Source organism: Pavona decussata, unplaced genomic scaffold (genome assembly GCF_977016875.1).
Source record: "Pavona decussata unplaced genomic scaffold, jaPavDecu1.1 SCAFFOLD_140, whole genome shotgun sequence".
Classification (NCBI taxonomy): domain Eukaryota; kingdom Metazoa; phylum Cnidaria; class Anthozoa; order Scleractinia; family Agariciidae; genus Pavona; species Pavona decussata.
The window spans coordinates 2,771,236-2,788,677 of record NW_028145553.1 but is presented as its reverse complement, the minus strand read 5'-3'; the positions used below and the strand labels follow the sequence as shown (position 1 = coordinate 2,788,677).

Sequence of the window (17,442 nt, the reverse complement as noted above, 5' to 3'; positions counted from 1 at the left end):
CATCGAGCCTGCAACGACCGTAGCAGGAGTTGAACAAACGTTGGACGTGACAACTGAAGGAACGCTCGATACAGGAGCTGCGTTATCCCGGATCGCCGCGATGATGGTTGGAAGGGAGTTACTGAACGCTTGGGCGATAGCGGACGCGATGTCATTGGAGAACGACGAGGACGTTCCCGCCGAAGCCGCCGAAACTACCACGCTAGCAGCAGAAGAAGAAGGTGAAGAAGTGCATGTAGACGGGATTACACCCGCCGACAAACTGTTGTAAGTTGAGCGCGGATGAGCCATGCGAGCCGAGCAATGAATGAACAACAACACACGCCAACACGATGCGAGCGACAAAACGCGTCCGAACACTCACCAAAAAACGAGTACTGCCAGTCAAACCGCCCTTGTAGAGAATAAATCGAAGGCTGACCGCTAAGGCAACGCTTTTAGAGAAAAATCCTCGAAGAAAAACGAAAGAAAAGCCCAACAAAACGCGATAAACTAGCCACGCCACGAAAACGCTGAGTAGAGCAAATTTCCGAGCACGTGCAAAGGAGCACGCCTAAACTGCAAGAGAATACCGCTGGCCACGCAACTGCCTGCAGACCTGAACCAGGCCCCAAACAATAATGTAACAACAAATGCCCAAACGCTAATGTGCTAGCCGTGCTCAAACTATACGCCAATAAACGCTAACGCCTTGCTACGCCACGCCACCACGGAGCAAACTTGCTCCAAGTCGTTAACTAAGTTAAATTACATTTAACCCTATTTATTATTATCATCATTATAGTGTACATGTACTTTAAGCAAGGAAATGCCACATGGCTCTTAAAAAAGAAGAAATGTCTGAAAATTATGTTATAACATATGTAACTCCAAGGACTTTATGGTCAATGAAGCTTTGAAATTCTCATTATTTTGTGCTTTCTTAATTTTAAAAACAAGATTGGAAAATAATCAATGATGCACTTAATTTTGATTGCTTTTTTCAGTTGTTTCATAATTCTTTCAGTCCATAAAAGAAACTTGTTGAAAAACAGAAAAACAAACCACATGTCTTTTTTGAGAACCCTACATGTAGCTTCATGCTAAGGTCATGTTTCTGGTTCACCAAGTTGTTTGTTTTGCTGCAGATCACACACATGGCAGACTTTCATCAAATAACTTCAATTTCGATTACAAGAATACCGCTCATCACAGCTTCGGTCCAGACAGATAAACAAAAGGCTACTGTCAGTTTAAAGGTTTTGGGAGCAGCAGAGGTTTGTCTCTAGCCATATTTGTGAACACACATCACAGTTTAAATAGAAGAGAGATCCTCCCAGTTAGTATGCAACTTAAACAGTTCCGAAAAGAAAGCCATCCTAACTGCAAGGATCTTTCTTCTATCTAATCTTTCATCCACAGTTCAATATATGATGTTTCTTATATTCGTATTCACATATCACAGTTAATCCTCTAATAAGCACCAATATCAACAAGCATACTGTCTTCTCTCTATCACTCTCCAAATAATTTATTTCTTACCATAGTAGTTGGGAGAATTAATGTTTTGTGTGAATACATTGAATCAAAAGATTTAATCTTTGTTGACCATTATCTTATTTAGTTCACCCATGTTTTTGATTATTTTAGTAGAGATCTATACAGTATTTAATAATGCTCATTGCTATTGAATTTTAAAGTGTTATAATTTATTATTATATCTCTCCGTTAGTATGCGCCGTGCGATTGGTCAATTTTGTGGACTGTATTTCACTGTACAGCCCACTAAACTTCAACTAGTATTCTTTCCCATGCGCCCGATCAAGCTCAGAGATATGATAAATATCTTACTAACCTCGTTTTCTCGGTCCGTACTGTAAGTTAATGGATCGTTGTTTTTTCCCGTTGATTTATGGTCTGCACACTTCGCGCTTGAGCCATAAATTAACGGGAACAAACTCGGTCTGTAACTTACAGCATGGACCTCCAACTTGGTTAGTAAGAGGTATATATTCTTAATTTTGTTGTCAGTACATAATTTGTGCCATTAATTGCAGTTTCTCAGTATCACTGAGAGCTATTTACAAAGGCCCTGTTCAGACTACACTGTAGGTGCCTGTGCCAGGGCACTGTGCCTGGGCATTGAAAAGGAACACCCTTCAGACTCCTTGTTGTCTAAAAAGCAATCCTGTTAGACTTGTTCACCAATTCAGCACCCACCATTTTGTTTACTATATATTTCATAGGAAGGCACAAGGAAAAAGTATGGGAACTGACAAAATCCTGTTCAGCCCCCAAAGTATTACCCTTGGAGGAAGTGCCCTTGCCTGACTACGATGCCCAGATTTTGGCTGAAAAGAAAAAGCTATGATCAGTCTAGTTCTCTGCCATTGGCACCTAGTCTGACTGGGACCAAGGAGTACTCATACAACTGAAATTAAGTTTCATTTTGTTTTATTTAGCCTTTAGTGTTCACCACATTCTCAATTGCCAAGGCTGAGGAGATGGCAGATTTGATTGATGGGTACTATATGCTGTTTAGTGGCAAAAAACAGTCCTTGGTTTTTAAGAAGCTTGGTATGATAATATTATATTAATTTACCTGTATGTTACTATTATCCTTCTCTTGGGATGTATTTTTAAGGGCTGCTTTTTGTGGAGATTGTTTCTTCCACAACTTATTTCTAATAGATGTATCTCATTGATGAGCTTAATTCCTTGATGTTTAAACTCTGAAGGTCAAAAGTAACTCAACCAATGCTCGGGATTCATGTTACAGTCAATGATAGGTATTCTTTTTTAAACAGTGCACTCTTTCAGTGTATGCAGAGACAGTTTTCCTTTACACAGACCTCACTACTCAAGCTGCTAGTGTCAGTTAAAAGTTTGTCATAGTCAGCCAACAAGGGTTTACATAAAATTAGAGTTAAAGATAACAAATTTATCCAGTAAGTAAATCAATACCTTCAACCGGCCTACTCTGTCTCTGGTCAGAGGCACTAATCAACAGTTTTATTGCACTGGGGTGATAATTTTTAACCAACTTGACAATTATTTCGTTGTTTCTGCTGACAGTCAAACATTTTTGGGTTTTGAAATGACAGCAAATTTTCGTGATACTTCCCCTTTAAGTCTGCCGGTGTGAGACTCGCTCATAATGCCCGAGAGTTAGCAGGTATACAAACATGTGTCTTTGTATTGTTGTTGTTTTTCTTTAAAAGCTGTTGTTGCACATGTATTTTATATTTTAAGTGGTTGTCACATTGTTGATTTGATTACAATGGATGGTTAACAGAAAAGGGCGATGAAGGATTTCCACTAGCAATAAGTGTATTATCGTTTGTTTCACGATGTAGTCACTTTGAGTTGTAAATCACTATGTTTTGACTGCTTACGGCCAGTCTTCATCACTGGTTACGTGGCACAATTTATATCACGATGGTCGCTGTGATTGATGCATTTCATTCCTCATTGTTCGAACGAGAAGTTGTTCCCTTGGCGGTCCGCTGTTGTACCGCTCTCCCCTTGTGTTTCTCGTGGGCATCCAGCATTTGTGAATTTCAATTCCGCTATCCCTGTTGATGTTATTAGGGTGAAGTTGTATGTGGATAGCCTCCTTAACCCTATGGGATTCCACTTCATGTCCAGTGTACTAACAGATGTTACTAACACAATTTTGCAGACATTGAAAGATCACTTCCATCCATCCCCATTCCTGCTTCTCCACAGAGTGAAAGGCAAAACAGGTAACTACTGCATGTAATGTGTGCTTTTCCTTGCTAAACAGAAACCAGTGAATAATGTGTTTGTTATTAAAAATGCCATTGTTTTGGTGGTGTTTCCTTGACATCTTCTGTCGCATCGTTGATATAAGATAAAGGGACTGATAGTACATAGCTTGCAAACATAGGGACAGGCTGAATTCTATGAGCAGTGGATATAGTATTAAATGTTCAAAGCTTTATTTACTTCATGCTGATTTCAAGCCGTTCAGAGAAGAGATACAGCTTTGTTTGATTAGAAAACTGATAAACACTAAAAAAAATGTAAAAAAAAGAGTAAAAAGTGCCCATTCCTTTGTGTGTGTTTTTGTTTTTTTTGTTGTTTTTTGCACTTGTGCTAATCATGATGGTGACTCCTTGGTGCACCTCATCATCACCCACATCACTGTAGGAGAGAGTGTGAGATTGACTGCGTAATGACACTAGGTTGCTGAGTTAATTGTTGAATCGTGAAAGGGAGGGCAAAAACAACGCAGAGAATGACTGTCGAGAGAGATTGAAATGGTAATGAAAAGCAGCAGCACAAAAAAGGGCGAGTTGGACAGACAGTGTGATGGCGCAATGTGCCTTCTGGCATGGAGAGTGCTCAATGATGATGATAATGATGACTGCACGTAGTGTGTGCTTTTTCTTACTCAACAAAATTTGGTGAGGAATGTGTTTCTCATTAGGAAGCCCATTTTTTTTTTGTTTGCAGTCCTCCTATATTCTCACCCACGATAAAACCAAGCACCCCCACCATTGGAAACAGCTTTACAGAAAAAAGGAACTCTCTTACCTCACCGGTACAGAAAAAAAATGGAGGTATGTCTTAGCATTATTACTCTTTTTGTAACTCTTTATTCTTCAGGAAAGTGGTTCACTCTGAAAACATTGATAGAATTGATGGATGTGAAAAATACAAAGCAACAACAAATTGGAACATAAATCTTTTAATATGCTGTTTCTCATTTTGTACTTGAAATAATTGAGATTGCTGGGCAAAAAGAGCTTCAATTTTCTGTTTGTTATAATTATGCTGTAACTGCTTACATCACGATACAGTGGAAATGTGGAATGTCAAGGTTTGGGATTCATGAAACCCTCTGACATTTTTTAAGAAATTATTGTGGCTTAGAGTTTAGCTAATGTGAGAGAGCTTCAGGAATTCTGCCCCAGGAAGACTGAGAAATGTTTGTACTGAAAATGCCTTGACCCATTCCAAGATTTCTAATGTCCATTTATTAGACCAGGCACATTGTACCCATTGTAACTGTCCATTCAGAAGCATAGTGGTGGCAAATTCTTGGGAAGCAGTGGGTGGAAGGAGGGGGGGGGGGGTAGGTAATGAATATTAGAGGGAAGTAACATGGACCACTGCATGGGATTACAGACTGAAATGAATGGAATTGTATTCAAAGCATATTTCATTTGGTGCAGTCCCCCCCCCTGCCCCCCCCCCCCCCCCCCCAGTATCAAACCCTAGTTGCTTGCTGTCTTCAATCTGGGTGCAGGCCAAAACAACTGGCTCTGCAACAACAGTTATTTTAATTTACTCTTGACTAATGCCATCCCTGCCTGGGTAAAGTAATGTTGCGAAAAGCATAGATAAGCTGAACATCTACACCTAAATGTACAATGGACCACTTCAAGATTCCTCTTCTATTACTCAGTCTACCATCGAATGTATTTAATTTAAGGGTTGTTTTCCGATTTTTGTGTAGGTCATTTATAGCTTTCCTTTATCAATTTTGCTTGTGAACATCAGCATAATTCAGCTGCTAGGTTGATGTTAATACATATCTATCTATTTATCTAGATTCAGGGAGGTGAAATGTTGACTGTTGTACTTTATTTCTTATACATATTAGAGTTTGATGATTATGCAGAAATTGTTGATGATGATCCAGACTATGCACACCCGATGGCAGGTAAGTTTATGATCTCCATGGTGGAAAATTTTGCAGATGGTCGTTTGTGTTACTCATTCAGTGACATTGGTATGTTTAAAAAAGGAAATCCGAGTGCTCCTATCAGGAGTCTAACTTAAGACCTTCTGATTACTAGTTTGGATGCTCTACCACTGAGCTACAGGAGACTCGTGGGAGCTAAGGCCTTGAAGCTAGGTTCATGTGACAAACATCCTGCATTCTGCTTCCAATATTCATCTCTGATCTAAATGTAAAAATTTAATGATTTAATTGATTTAGGAGTAAAATCTATTTTTATAATTATCAAGCATGATAAAGTGATCGATTTGATTATGAAAATTACGGGTAGAATCATATTTACAACGTTTCGGTGTCCTCATGAGACCTGATCATCAGGTCAAAATATAATGTTCAACAGATAACAAGAATATTAATGTTCAAGTTCAAGTTCAAGTTCAAGTCCCTTGAGGCTAGATGAAGAGTTTTGCTTTTATCAAGTCACTTCTTGTTTTCTGTTCAACATTATATTTTGACCTGATGATGGTGTCATGAGGACACCAAAACGTTGTAAATATGATTCTACTCGTAATTTTCATAATCAAATTTTATAATTATGTTCTTTTAATTAACATTCTTGAATAAATACAACTCCTCAAGTAATTTAAAAGGATAAGAGTGTTAAAATTCAAAATAAGCAAATTTTAATTATTTTGTTGTGGCATAAAATGGTTATTAATATTATCTTGAGTTCTTGAATATTATAAAATGAACTACCTATAAATTAAAAGTGGTGGACTACAGTCTTTAGGGCCAAGTGTCTAGCTCTGTCGCATTTCTTTGATTTGAAGTTCTAGTGTCTTAATTTTTCTCATTAAAGACTTAATTGTAAATGCTCGTGTAAATAATTGCAAAGTTTTAAAAACCAGCAACAACAACAGCAAAACTCTTAAAATTCAAGGTACTTCTGAAGTGACCTGCTGGTAAAATGACTTTTAAGAGACCATATTTTGTATTCTTGGTACTGGATCTAGCTTGCAATGGAGGCTCTTGTGGAGGAATATATTGAAAACAAAATCTACATGTGAAAAGGTTCCCCTACATAAGCCTTGTGTATAAGCTAGTTCCAATTCAATAACCAGTGATTTCCATTGTGCTTCAAACCCTACATGGTGTCTTGAGAGCCAATTATATTTTCTTGAATTAAACTCTTAATTAATGATTGCATGTATTATACAGTCTCATTCATTAAGGTTAACCCAATGAATAACGGTGTGACCTGTATGTAAACAGAAATTGAGTTCTTAAATGCTACGAATGACACTATAAAATGTTTAAAAATTAACTCTAAATTACAGCCCTAGCAGCTGCTCGTGTAATGGTTGCACTGCGGTCCAGTGGAACTCCTCTTACGAACAGAAGACCAGGTAATATGGCCATACAAACACTGCTGCTTCTTTATGCTACCATAAAATAATAAAATATAGTGTAATAATTTATATCTAATCACAATAACACACGCAAAAAAAGAGTGTTGAAGATTTAAATTTGGATGGAAAACATGAAAAGATTTTCCTGTGAGGTATTTGTAACGTCTAAAAGGACAAATGGCATGTCCTGCTGGGAAAGAAATGCTTTTTTTTTCCAAATCAGAGTATGTGTATGGTATCCTAGTGGGATTTGACTCATTTAAATAATTTAATAACAAAAATAAAAAGAGGATTCTACAACGGTTTAAAATTAATAATGATAGTAATATGAATTAAACAGCTCTGATCTGTATAAAGCAGAACTGGTGTATTATTTTTAAGATTTAAACCCTTTCAACAAAGAAATTAATGCATGATTCATTTTGTTAGTAGTATAGATGTAACTTGTTGATAATGCAGTGAGGTACACGTAGTTTAGTCTACATTTCCAGTGCTCTCTCTCTCGGGTGCATTTTTGTTTGTAAATGCTAAAACAAATCTACATCACTAAAACTCTTCTGATTCGTCATGAATTGAGAAATGTTTTCTGCAGTGTAACAAAGTGTTATTTTCCAACTCTGAGTAGTTAGTTATCTTCATTGCAGTTGACAGTGGCAATGGCCAATGACTGAATGCTAAGTAATGACAGCCATCATATAAGAATTTCATGGAAACAAAAAAACTTTTTGAATTTCAAAAACTTTTTCAAAACACCAATACTTGTAAATTCGCATTCGCATACAATTTGGAAGATATCCCCAATAAGTGCTATGTCCTACATACATTGACGCTTACAATGATTTATTTATTCAGTGGTTTAAAGATACATCTTATATTGCAAGTTGATGTTAGCGCTTAAGGGGTGAAATATTGAACTGGGGAAGTTAAGCAAGAGGTTCTTGTCTTGAAACATTTGTGTTATTATAAATGATTGCAAACCACTCTCATGTCATAAGTTGGTAAATTATGATCATCCAGGTGAGTGTACTCCTGAGACTACTGTTTGAGGTTGACTGGCGTTTCGACAACCTGAGTGGAAATCATTGTCAGAGTCAAGTGAATTGTGAATCATCTGTAGGTGGTATGGCTACACAATTTACTCATCTATAGAGGGTATCGATCCCGATTGAATTCTCTGTTCTGTAGATGGTATCGATCTACAGTTCACTCGTCTGTAGATGGTATCGATCCACAATTGAACTCTCTGTTCTGTAGATGGTATCGATCTACAGTTCACTCGTCTGTAGATGGTATCGATCCACAATTGAATTCTCTGTTCTGTAGATGGTATCGATCTACAGTTCACTCGTCTGTAGATGGTATCGATCCACAATTGAATTCTCTGTTCTGTAGATGGTATCGATCTACAGTTCACTTGACTGGTGATGACTTCCGCTCGGAATGTTGATTTTTCAGTCAATGTCACCTCAAACAGTCCTTCTCAGAACTACAGTGACTCCCCTGGATGATCATAAATTATATACCATACCTACTAACATGACATTTGTGTTGTGTTTGAATCTTTTAGCTAAGGACTATGACATTCCAAAAAGCAAACTGAGATTGGATACAATAATTGGACAAGGACAGTTTGGCGATGTTCACAGGGGAACCTACGTCAGCCCGGTGAGTAGCGCTTTACCTTATGAGTTAAGGATGGTGTCAACTAGTTCAAAGGTATTTTTGCGCTTTTTATGGATACGCGGGGATATAAGATGTTAGCAAGTGTTATTGAAATCCAAATAGAAAATTTGGGGTAACCAAGCATTTTTCAAAGATAATTAATCAACAATAATTGTGAAAAGCTTAAAAATTCTCGACAATGTATGGAGATTTTTTTCTGGCTTGAGACTTAATTATCTCTGAAAAATACCTGACTACCCCCACTTTTCTTTTTGATTTCAATAACACTTGCTAAGATCTTTTTTCCTGCGTATTCATAAACCGCGCAATAATACCTTTGTACTAGTAGGCACCGTCCTTAAGAAATCAGAACTTGTTGGACAATCCTGAGATGCACAGAACGTATGCGCAGTAGCAAAAGTAGACACCGTCCTTAAATGGACAGTATCACGCTATTTTTAGTAACACATTGAAAATCGGAAAGACGCTATTCGGTTGATAGCAGCCAAGATATAATGACAAAAGTCCATTAAAAGACTATCAGAATGCAAAGAAACTATTCACGGATGTTTTCGCTGCCAGATGACCAAGATAGAGAGGGGTTCAAATTTGAAAACGTCTGGCAGACGTTTTCAAATTTCGCTGTTGTAACGCACTAAAAATCGCCGGTTGTACTATATTTTGGTTCAACCTTTCGTCTTAGAATCACTATTAATATTTCTTTAAATTAGCGATTGAGAAATTAATTAACACAGTGTTCAAAGTTTAAATTTAGTGAATTTTGGCCAAAAATCATGATATTTCCAATCGATCTCCCATGATACTGCCCCTTTAAGATGCTGTATTCGCAAGACAACCGTTTTAGTAAATTGAGCCGGTTGCCTTGTGTGCTGTTGCAGCAGTAGTGGGCAGCCGGTTTGTTAAACTAAATGTCGTTGTGAGACATGACTTTCATTTTACATGTACTTCTTCTTCAGGATGATCCTAACTTGCAAGTGGCGATCAAGTCGTGCAAAAATCCTGAATCAAGAGACAAATTCTTGGAAGAAGCATGTAGGTATTTGAAAGGGCTAGATTACATTTTAGAAACTATTTTTGCCTGGACAAGTGTATATGTAAATGCTTTCTTGGACTCACACAAATGTCGTAACACTCCAGACCAACAAAACAGGGCTAATTTTAAGAGCAGGTTTTCCCAGATACTGCATCCATGCCTAATACTACGACAGAAGTCGCATCATTTATTTCCTTGAGCTTACTATTTTTATCGGAAACTTGCCGTGCTATTTGTAACATTTTTTCCCAACTTTCATCCCTTTCAAAACTGATTAGTCAAGAGGGATTTTACATGGGATTGCTTCATTCACCAAATCAGATTAACTTTGAAGCACTTCTTCTTGTGCGGCTTCTCTCTTTTGCTAACAGTGAACACGGTACATTCAATCATGATCTAATAACAGTAGAATCCTGTTAATCCAACCGCTGAAAGTAATTTCGCGATTGCTTTGGTTTTGCTTTATTGTGCTACGTGATTGGTTGGCAAAACTCGCGCCACTTTCTCAACCAATGAGAAACAAAACCAAAGCCAATCGTGGCACGCGTTTTCCCGCGCTTGGCGCCGGTTACATGTATTTGCTCCGAATTTTGATTGGTTCATTGCACTGTTTTGTTTGATGTGATTGGCCAGAGTAATTACTCGGGTTTTTGTTTATGACACCCAACCAAAAAGCGCTCTTAAGGCTCGTTACACAAGAAAATGAATGCAGCAGCTTTTCGTAACTTCGGGCTCATAACAATGAGGGTTCCGCTGTATCCTCTAATGTTTAAATTTACTCTAAAATTGTATTTCAATTTTCTTTCCAGATACAATGAAACAGTTTGACCACCCTCACATTATAAAGCTCATCGGGGTGTGTATGGATGACGAATTTTACATTGTAATGGAACTGGCGGCTTACGGAGAGGTAAGAACAAAGTTGAAAAGCTATTAACAAGGTCAACTTTTTAAGCCGCAATAGTGATCGGCACATAGTTTCTTGTCACAATAATACTATTTGCTCAAACCTTCATTCAACTTCACACTTGTCATTCAGTTTACAATACCTGCCCTGGAGTCGCAGAGCTTAAATATTCATGTGGCTTCCGTCCCTTATCAAAACACACAGTTTGTTAGCTTCTTCCAGTTTAACCTGAGAAGAGAGAATATACAGCCAAACATCTGTGTTCTATTTTTGCGGGGGATTTAGCTGCTGTCCGTATTATCGGGTTGCCCGTAATAGCGAGGTGTCCGCAAGGCGAGAGTTGATTGTAGCGAGAGTCCGTAATAAGAGGAATTTATTTCAGTCAAACGTCTGTAATTTATTTTTGCCGGGGATTTAACTGCTGTCCGTTTTAGCGAGGTGTCCGCAAGGCGAGAGTTGACCGTTTCAATTTTTAAAAAACGATTGAAGTCCTTGTTGTGCTGATAACTGAAGTATGTTGGAACTAATGTCAGGTGATCTCTAACTTGCTGACGTCTTGTCTTGTCTTTTTTCTCTTTCAGATGAGATCATATCTACAAAAGAACAGACACTCCATAAACTTGGAGACGCTTCTTAGTTACATTTTCCAACTCAGCACGGCCATGTCATACCTTGAGAGCAAGAACTTTGTCCACAGGTGCGTTTTAGCATCAGTACAAAACTGCACGGTATGTTTTATGTCGGAGGCGAGGTGGGCGAGTGGTTAGAGGCGCGGACTCGTCATCTGCAATCCCCAGGTTCCAGACCCCTCTCTGACCACTAGCTGGATTTGTTTCAGGGTAGTCCCCTGTTCAAATCCTCGGCCACTCTTTGTAAACTGCCACACTGCTATACCTCTAAAGAGTTTCTGTTCAAAATAGCCGTTTGATTACACGGCCCCACAAACTTCTGGCTTTAAATCTAACCGTGAAAAATAAATTACTTTAGTTTTTACTTAACCTAAACAATCACTGAGAATTACTTACTTCTCGTATTTTTGAGGAAGAGGGTTATGCCTTAGTATGATTTGGAAGCCTTGCGCCCAGATTTTGCTGTTCAGGCGAAGGTGGACCGTTGGTAAATAGAGTAACGGTTTTGTCTTAACAAAAAATAAAAATATTTAAAAAACTTTATAAAGTGGGAATCTTGTTTGTGGAAAATCTGACCTAGAATTTATTCCGAACTCTGAAAAAGGTTTGGAAGATCTGTTTGAATCCAACTTTAGCGCAAGTTTTTACTGACATAGATGTTTTACGCTGATTGCAAATTTGTAAAAAAAAAAAAAAAGCCGTTGAAATGAAAACTAAATATGGAACTAGCTTGTTTAAGCCTGCCGCACACTTGAGGAAAGAGCTGAGCAAGCTGCCTTGCGAGGCATCGCGAGGCAATCAGCTCACCTGTTTCCTTAAGTGTGCGGGTTGAATTTTCGTGAGAATTTCGCGTCGCGAGGCTAAATCTCAAATATCAAACATGACGGATATTTTCCTCACGGTCTCGTGAGGCGAAAAACTCACGAAAACCCAGGCTCAACCGCACAAGTGATGAAACAGCTGAGCTAATCGCTTCGCGAGCCAGTTTGCTCAGCTCTTTCCTCAAGTATGCGACAGGCTTTAGTTCCTATTGGTGTTCCTATTAGTCTCGTACTATCTACCCGACTCGTTTTTTTTTTTTTCACTAGTTTACTAGTTTGTTCCTTGTTACGTATATCTTACTCTTTTTCATAAGAATTTTACCTCGCGTCCGGTTTGTTTCATAAACTTGCAGTTGATCGGCAAGTATTTTCCTACTGTTCATGGGACTTGCTAGCTGAATACAACGTTTTCTGTTTTGCAAATTTTCCCCTCTAGGGATATCGCTGCTCGCAACGTACTGGTATGCACACCGAAATGCGTCAAGTTAGCAGACTTCGGCTTGTCCAGATGGGTGGATGAACAAGCGTACTACAAAGGTAAGAGTCAGGGGAAAGACGTAACTAAATTTATTACCGCCATTTTGAAATCACTGGTGATCCTTGCAATCTGATTGGCTCTCGGTAGTGCGATTTTTTTCACATATGGCACTATTTTTTTTCTCTAAATCGCACCCTATTTTAGCCCATCAAAATGAAAAGGAAATACAATAATAACCAATCAAATTTCATGCGTACCTGCACTAGCCAACTATGTGATTTCAAAATGAGAGTAATAAAGTGGTAATTGAACTTTGCGTCGTGCAATTTTGGTCTGAAATCATACTTGTGATTTCAAATGGAGCTCGCGCTGCTCGCTTGTTTGATTTTGAAATCACGCGTATGATTTCAGACCAAATTGCACTCCGCTCAGTTCAATTACCATTATAAATTAAAATCTGTGAGTTTTGGAGTGTTGCGTATTAGACAAATAATTATTAAACACTGCCTCGTTAGATAACGCAGCGCCTTCTTTTTGATTGGTTTAGCGGCCATGGTATATGAGCCATTATGCTATGCCTAAGAAATATGGCAAGAGTACACGTCAAGGGGAAAAAAATATTACTAATATTACTAAATCAGCAAGATTTAGCGAGTTTTGGTGGTTGCTTTTAATAAAACAGTTTTTCCACTCACGCTTGTTGGATACAAGATGATTAATTTACAGCCAACTCCTATCATCTTGTATCCAACGCTCGCTCGTAGAACGATTGTTAATTAGTAATCTTTCTTGTTGTGTTGTAGCTTCGAAAGGAAAGCTGCCAATCAAATGGATGGCACCCGAGTCAATCAACTTCAGGAGATTTACCATCGCCAGCGACATTTGGATGTTTGGTGAGTTAGTTGGTTACAGAGCGTAGTCTTAACAAATGAATACGCCGTCACTGCAGGCTACTACAAGGGGTTTTGACAGTACAAATTAACTTCTTAGATGGCGCAAATTCTTAGATCGAGAAAAACGAAGCGCAGCAGATTTTTTTTAAACCAACTTCCTGGTGTTAAAAATCGGATGACACACTCTTTCGAGTGTTTGATAAGGCTTCTCAAAACCATTAATAAATTCTTGGAGAAATTTAAAGCAAAGTTCGTCAAATTTTATGATAATTAAGTAATATATCAAACACGAGAAAGCGTGTTTCATCAGATATCCAAACACTGAGAAGTAGGTTGAAAAAACGAGGCGCAGCCGAGTTTTTTTAAACGACTTCGAGGTGTTTGGATATCTGATGAAACACACTTTCGAGTGTTTGATATGGCTTCTCAAATGAGCAATAATTCTTGGAGAAATTCAAGGCTAAAGTTGGCAAAATTTTATGGTAATTAGGATCACATATCCAAACCTCGGTCACGGTAGCGATGTTCTTTCTTTTCTCTTGATGAGTTATTAGAGAGTTTGAGAAGATCACATTTCCAAACCTCCTTCACGGTAGTGATTTCCTTTGTTTTTTCAAGATGAATTATTAATAAGTTTTAGAACAAATGTGCAAATCCTTTAGACTATGAAACATTTTCCAAATATTCCCACCCTTGGAAGCAAATGTGCCTGTGCAGTTGTGAGATTTGCCCAGAAATGCACGTTAATGAGATGCATGAACTGTGTGATGGCCATCACAACATGTCCCATACCCTAAATTCTGTCAAATAATAACAAATAATAATAATTCTTTCAAACATGAAGTCATATGATAATGACAAAAAGTTCTGTCTTATTTGAAGTACCCAAATTTCAGAGTTGGGTGTGGCAGCTGTGACAAGGTAAGAAATTCTGACTTAGTTTTGACTTGGTTCTTCAGGTGTATGTATGTGGGAGATTCTCATGTACGGCATCAAGCCATTCCAAGGCGTGAAAAACAATGAGGTGATTGGCAAGATAGAGAATGGCGAGCGGCTTCCCCTACCCCCTAACTGTCCCCCGTCTCTGTACCATATTATGTTTGAGTGCTGGTCTTACGAGCCATCCAAGAGGCCCACCTTCCAGGATCTCAAGACTCGCCTAAGGTGAGCTGGAATTTATTCTGTATCTAAAGTCGGACCTGCAGTGTATACGCGCTATGTTTTTACTTGCACAAATGGCGTGAGTTTTCAGAAAAGAGAACGCGTGGGGCGCGGCAAAAATGACGCGTGTAGTCACCCTCAAACAGGCGCTGCGACAGCGTAAAATCGCAGAAAAATGCTTTCAAAAAATTAACTGAGTTGAGTTTTTTATGGCATGGGTGGGTTCACGTGCGATTTTTACCTCACCGGCGACGCGGCTTTATTGAAAAATTGCATCACCTCTGGAAACAAGAAATCGCTTGTGTAGCGAACGGCTTTCGATTACAAAAACCATAACTGGTACAAATTGCCTTAAGTTTACACTGCAAATTGCCGCCTTCTCGAACCATTCTCCCTCCCCACCCCCCTTCCCGAAACCTCAATGTTCGAGTTAAAAGTGAAGTAAAAGAACAGCATGCCATTAAAGTCCTCACAGTAGCCTTTATCTGAGTGATTTCTGTGTTTTTATCCACTGACGCAAACGTTAAACCATCTTGTGCATCATAATAGGAAACTACTTAGTACCTTTCAATTGAATAGCCACACTTAAGATTTTGTCCACAGATTCACTGAAAAGTTAGAACCATCTTGTACAGCAAAACATTACCACAAGAAAGTACTGCTCAGTAGTTTACATTTGAATTTTCACACTTTAAGGATTTAATTAACAGTCTCAAGCCCCATTATCAACACATAAATTGTCCTCACTGGACACCACGTATATCTTATGGTTTGACTTGAGAGAATTTGTCTTCAGATCGGAGCATTTTATCTTCGGTGATGATTTCTTTTATTCGCATTACTTGACTGTTCGATCGTCTAGTGATTCGTATCTGACTGTTTACCATTCACTTTTGTTTGTCCAGTGTTATAGTTCAAGAGGAAAGATTTCAACAAGATGAAAAAGTTAGGCGAGAAACTCGAAGAATACAAGCTTTATCAATGGGTACGTCAGAGATATTTTCCCTTATGCTTAGTAATGTGCATGTCATTTTTCATAAAAAGTAGTAAAATTAAAAATTAATAACAATAATAACTTTTAATGCGTGCTTATCAGTTAAAAGCCCTTTTTCGGTAACTTTATAGAAAAACGTTGACTTCTGCGTGAGATATATATATTTTTAAACAAGAGAACATCTCGTTTATGAAAGTTTTGAAAGGCTAAAAACCTTATAGAAATATTTAACAGAGTACCTAACGTTTTCAATAATTATTTATTAATTTTACAAGGGAAATATGAATAAATAGAAATGCTTGAAAATAGATTACCTACAGATCAGACAGTCAAAAAAGCTGTCATCATTTTAAAGGGGCAGTGTCACCTATTTTTTGTGTCACTTTGAATAGCCAAAATACATATTTGAATTGATGGAATGGTCAAAATAATTATTCAGTTGTGTTAGCAATTACTCTACTAGTGCACAGAAACTAGTATTAATAATCTTTGGCTGCGGATGGCCAAGATTGAAATGGATTGCAAGTTCTTCCTGTGTAGTTTGGTAGAGAAGTCGCTAAAAACTAATTATAGTTTGTTCTTTCCGGGGCGAGGTGTTTTCTTCCCAATACCTTAACAACACTTTCATGTTAGAAAAAAGGTTCTTTGTTATTTTGAGCCTTTTTAATTAAAATACAGCAAAATCGTCGTAACAGTGCCCGTTTAATTAATGTCCATCTCTCCTGCTTTTTAGGTGCTCTATCGGACGCCCCACCCAAGGTAAGTAAATTGCCATGTATTCAATCGTTTCGGGAACATCTGTGTTACAAAACTGTGTGCTGGTATAATTATCTAATTCCGTTCGCTTTTCACACAGCCTTTAAGACCTGGGATCCAGCCTTCCTTCGTCCACATTCCCATGAGCTCGGTCCAGTCCTCTGCTACTTCAACGTTCGACAGCAGTAGAGGAGTGACAAGCCCAAGAGGTGAGTTTATCTCTGCAAGGAATTTTGTTCTTTCACTTCTGGTATTTTGTATTGTGTACCGTACAGCTCCGAATGAAAGTCCTCCCCTTCAACCCCTCCCTCTCCTCCTTTCGAATGAAAGCCCTTTCCTCCCTCCCTTCCCAAAATAAGCCCTCCCTTACTTAAACCGATCGGCTCTTACAAAGGATGAACGTTCAAATGCAAATGGTTTCCTTTAGCAAGTCATGAAACTGTTGAACTTGTTTGTATCTTTGCGTTTTTTCAGCGACCTCTGGTGTGCAGTTACTGTTAAAAGAAAGCGTGTTGTGGATTTTTTTTTTTTTGCATGTTCATGTTGTTTTGTTGCAATAAACCGTATTTTTGCTATGTTCGAAAGCTTTAACTGTGCTCTCCCCTAAAAAAAAAAAAAAACGAAAACTTTACCCCAGTCTTCAGGTCTCCCCAAAATTACCGCAACCCAGGGGTGCACGCGGAGTCTTAGTTAATTTTCCTACAAAAATCGTTCCAAACAATCGTTTAGCGTAACGTTTTCTAAACACTTCAAACACGAAACTGGTAGGGGCGACCCGCACTGTTTGCAACGTCTTACATGGTTGGCCGAGAGGACAAAAGTACGAACAATAGAAAAATGATCCCAGCCCTATAAAAAAAAAATGCAGCTGCAGGTTATATTGCAAGATGCAGGTCTACTGAAACAATAGCGTGTGTCAACATTGATGTGTCAAGTAATTTGAACAGAACGAAACAAAGCAGAAATCAACCTGCACACGTATATATCAG

At 38.4% G+C, this 17,442-nt stretch overlaps 1 protein-coding gene across 3 annotated transcripts in view; it reads left to right on the top strand.

Annotated features, from left to right (window-relative positions):
* The window catches only part of LOC146467022 (focal adhesion kinase 1-like), a 40,149-nt gene that overhangs the window by 13,462 nt on the left and 9,245 nt on the right, over positions 1-17,442 (top strand). For 2 of the 3 annotated variants that reach the window (XM_085126746.1, XM_085126744.1), the window contains exons 9-24: positions 1,128-1,256; positions 2,442-2,556; positions 3,662-3,725; positions 4,459-4,565; positions 5,612-5,671; positions 7,027-7,095; positions 8,666-8,763; positions 9,738-9,813; positions 10,624-10,724; positions 11,303-11,418; positions 12,608-12,708; positions 13,453-13,542; positions 14,502-14,706; positions 15,609-15,688; positions 16,431-16,456; positions 16,554-16,662. In XM_085126746.1, coding sequence (XP_084982872.1) covers positions 1,128-1,256; positions 2,442-2,556; positions 3,662-3,725; positions 4,459-4,565; positions 5,612-5,671; positions 7,027-7,095; positions 8,666-8,763; positions 9,738-9,813; positions 10,624-10,724; positions 11,303-11,418; positions 12,608-12,708; positions 13,453-13,542; positions 14,502-14,706; positions 15,609-15,688; positions 16,431-16,456; positions 16,554-16,662 — 1,546 coding nt within the window. The remainder of the gene's footprint in view (positions 1-1,127; positions 1,257-2,441; positions 2,557-3,661; positions 3,726-4,458; positions 4,566-5,611; positions 5,672-7,026; positions 7,096-8,665; positions 8,764-9,737; positions 9,814-10,623; positions 10,725-11,302; positions 11,419-12,607; positions 12,709-13,452; positions 13,543-14,501; positions 14,707-15,608; positions 15,689-16,430; positions 16,457-16,553; positions 16,663-17,442) is intronic. The other variant, XM_085126745.1, reaches the window with a different exon arrangement.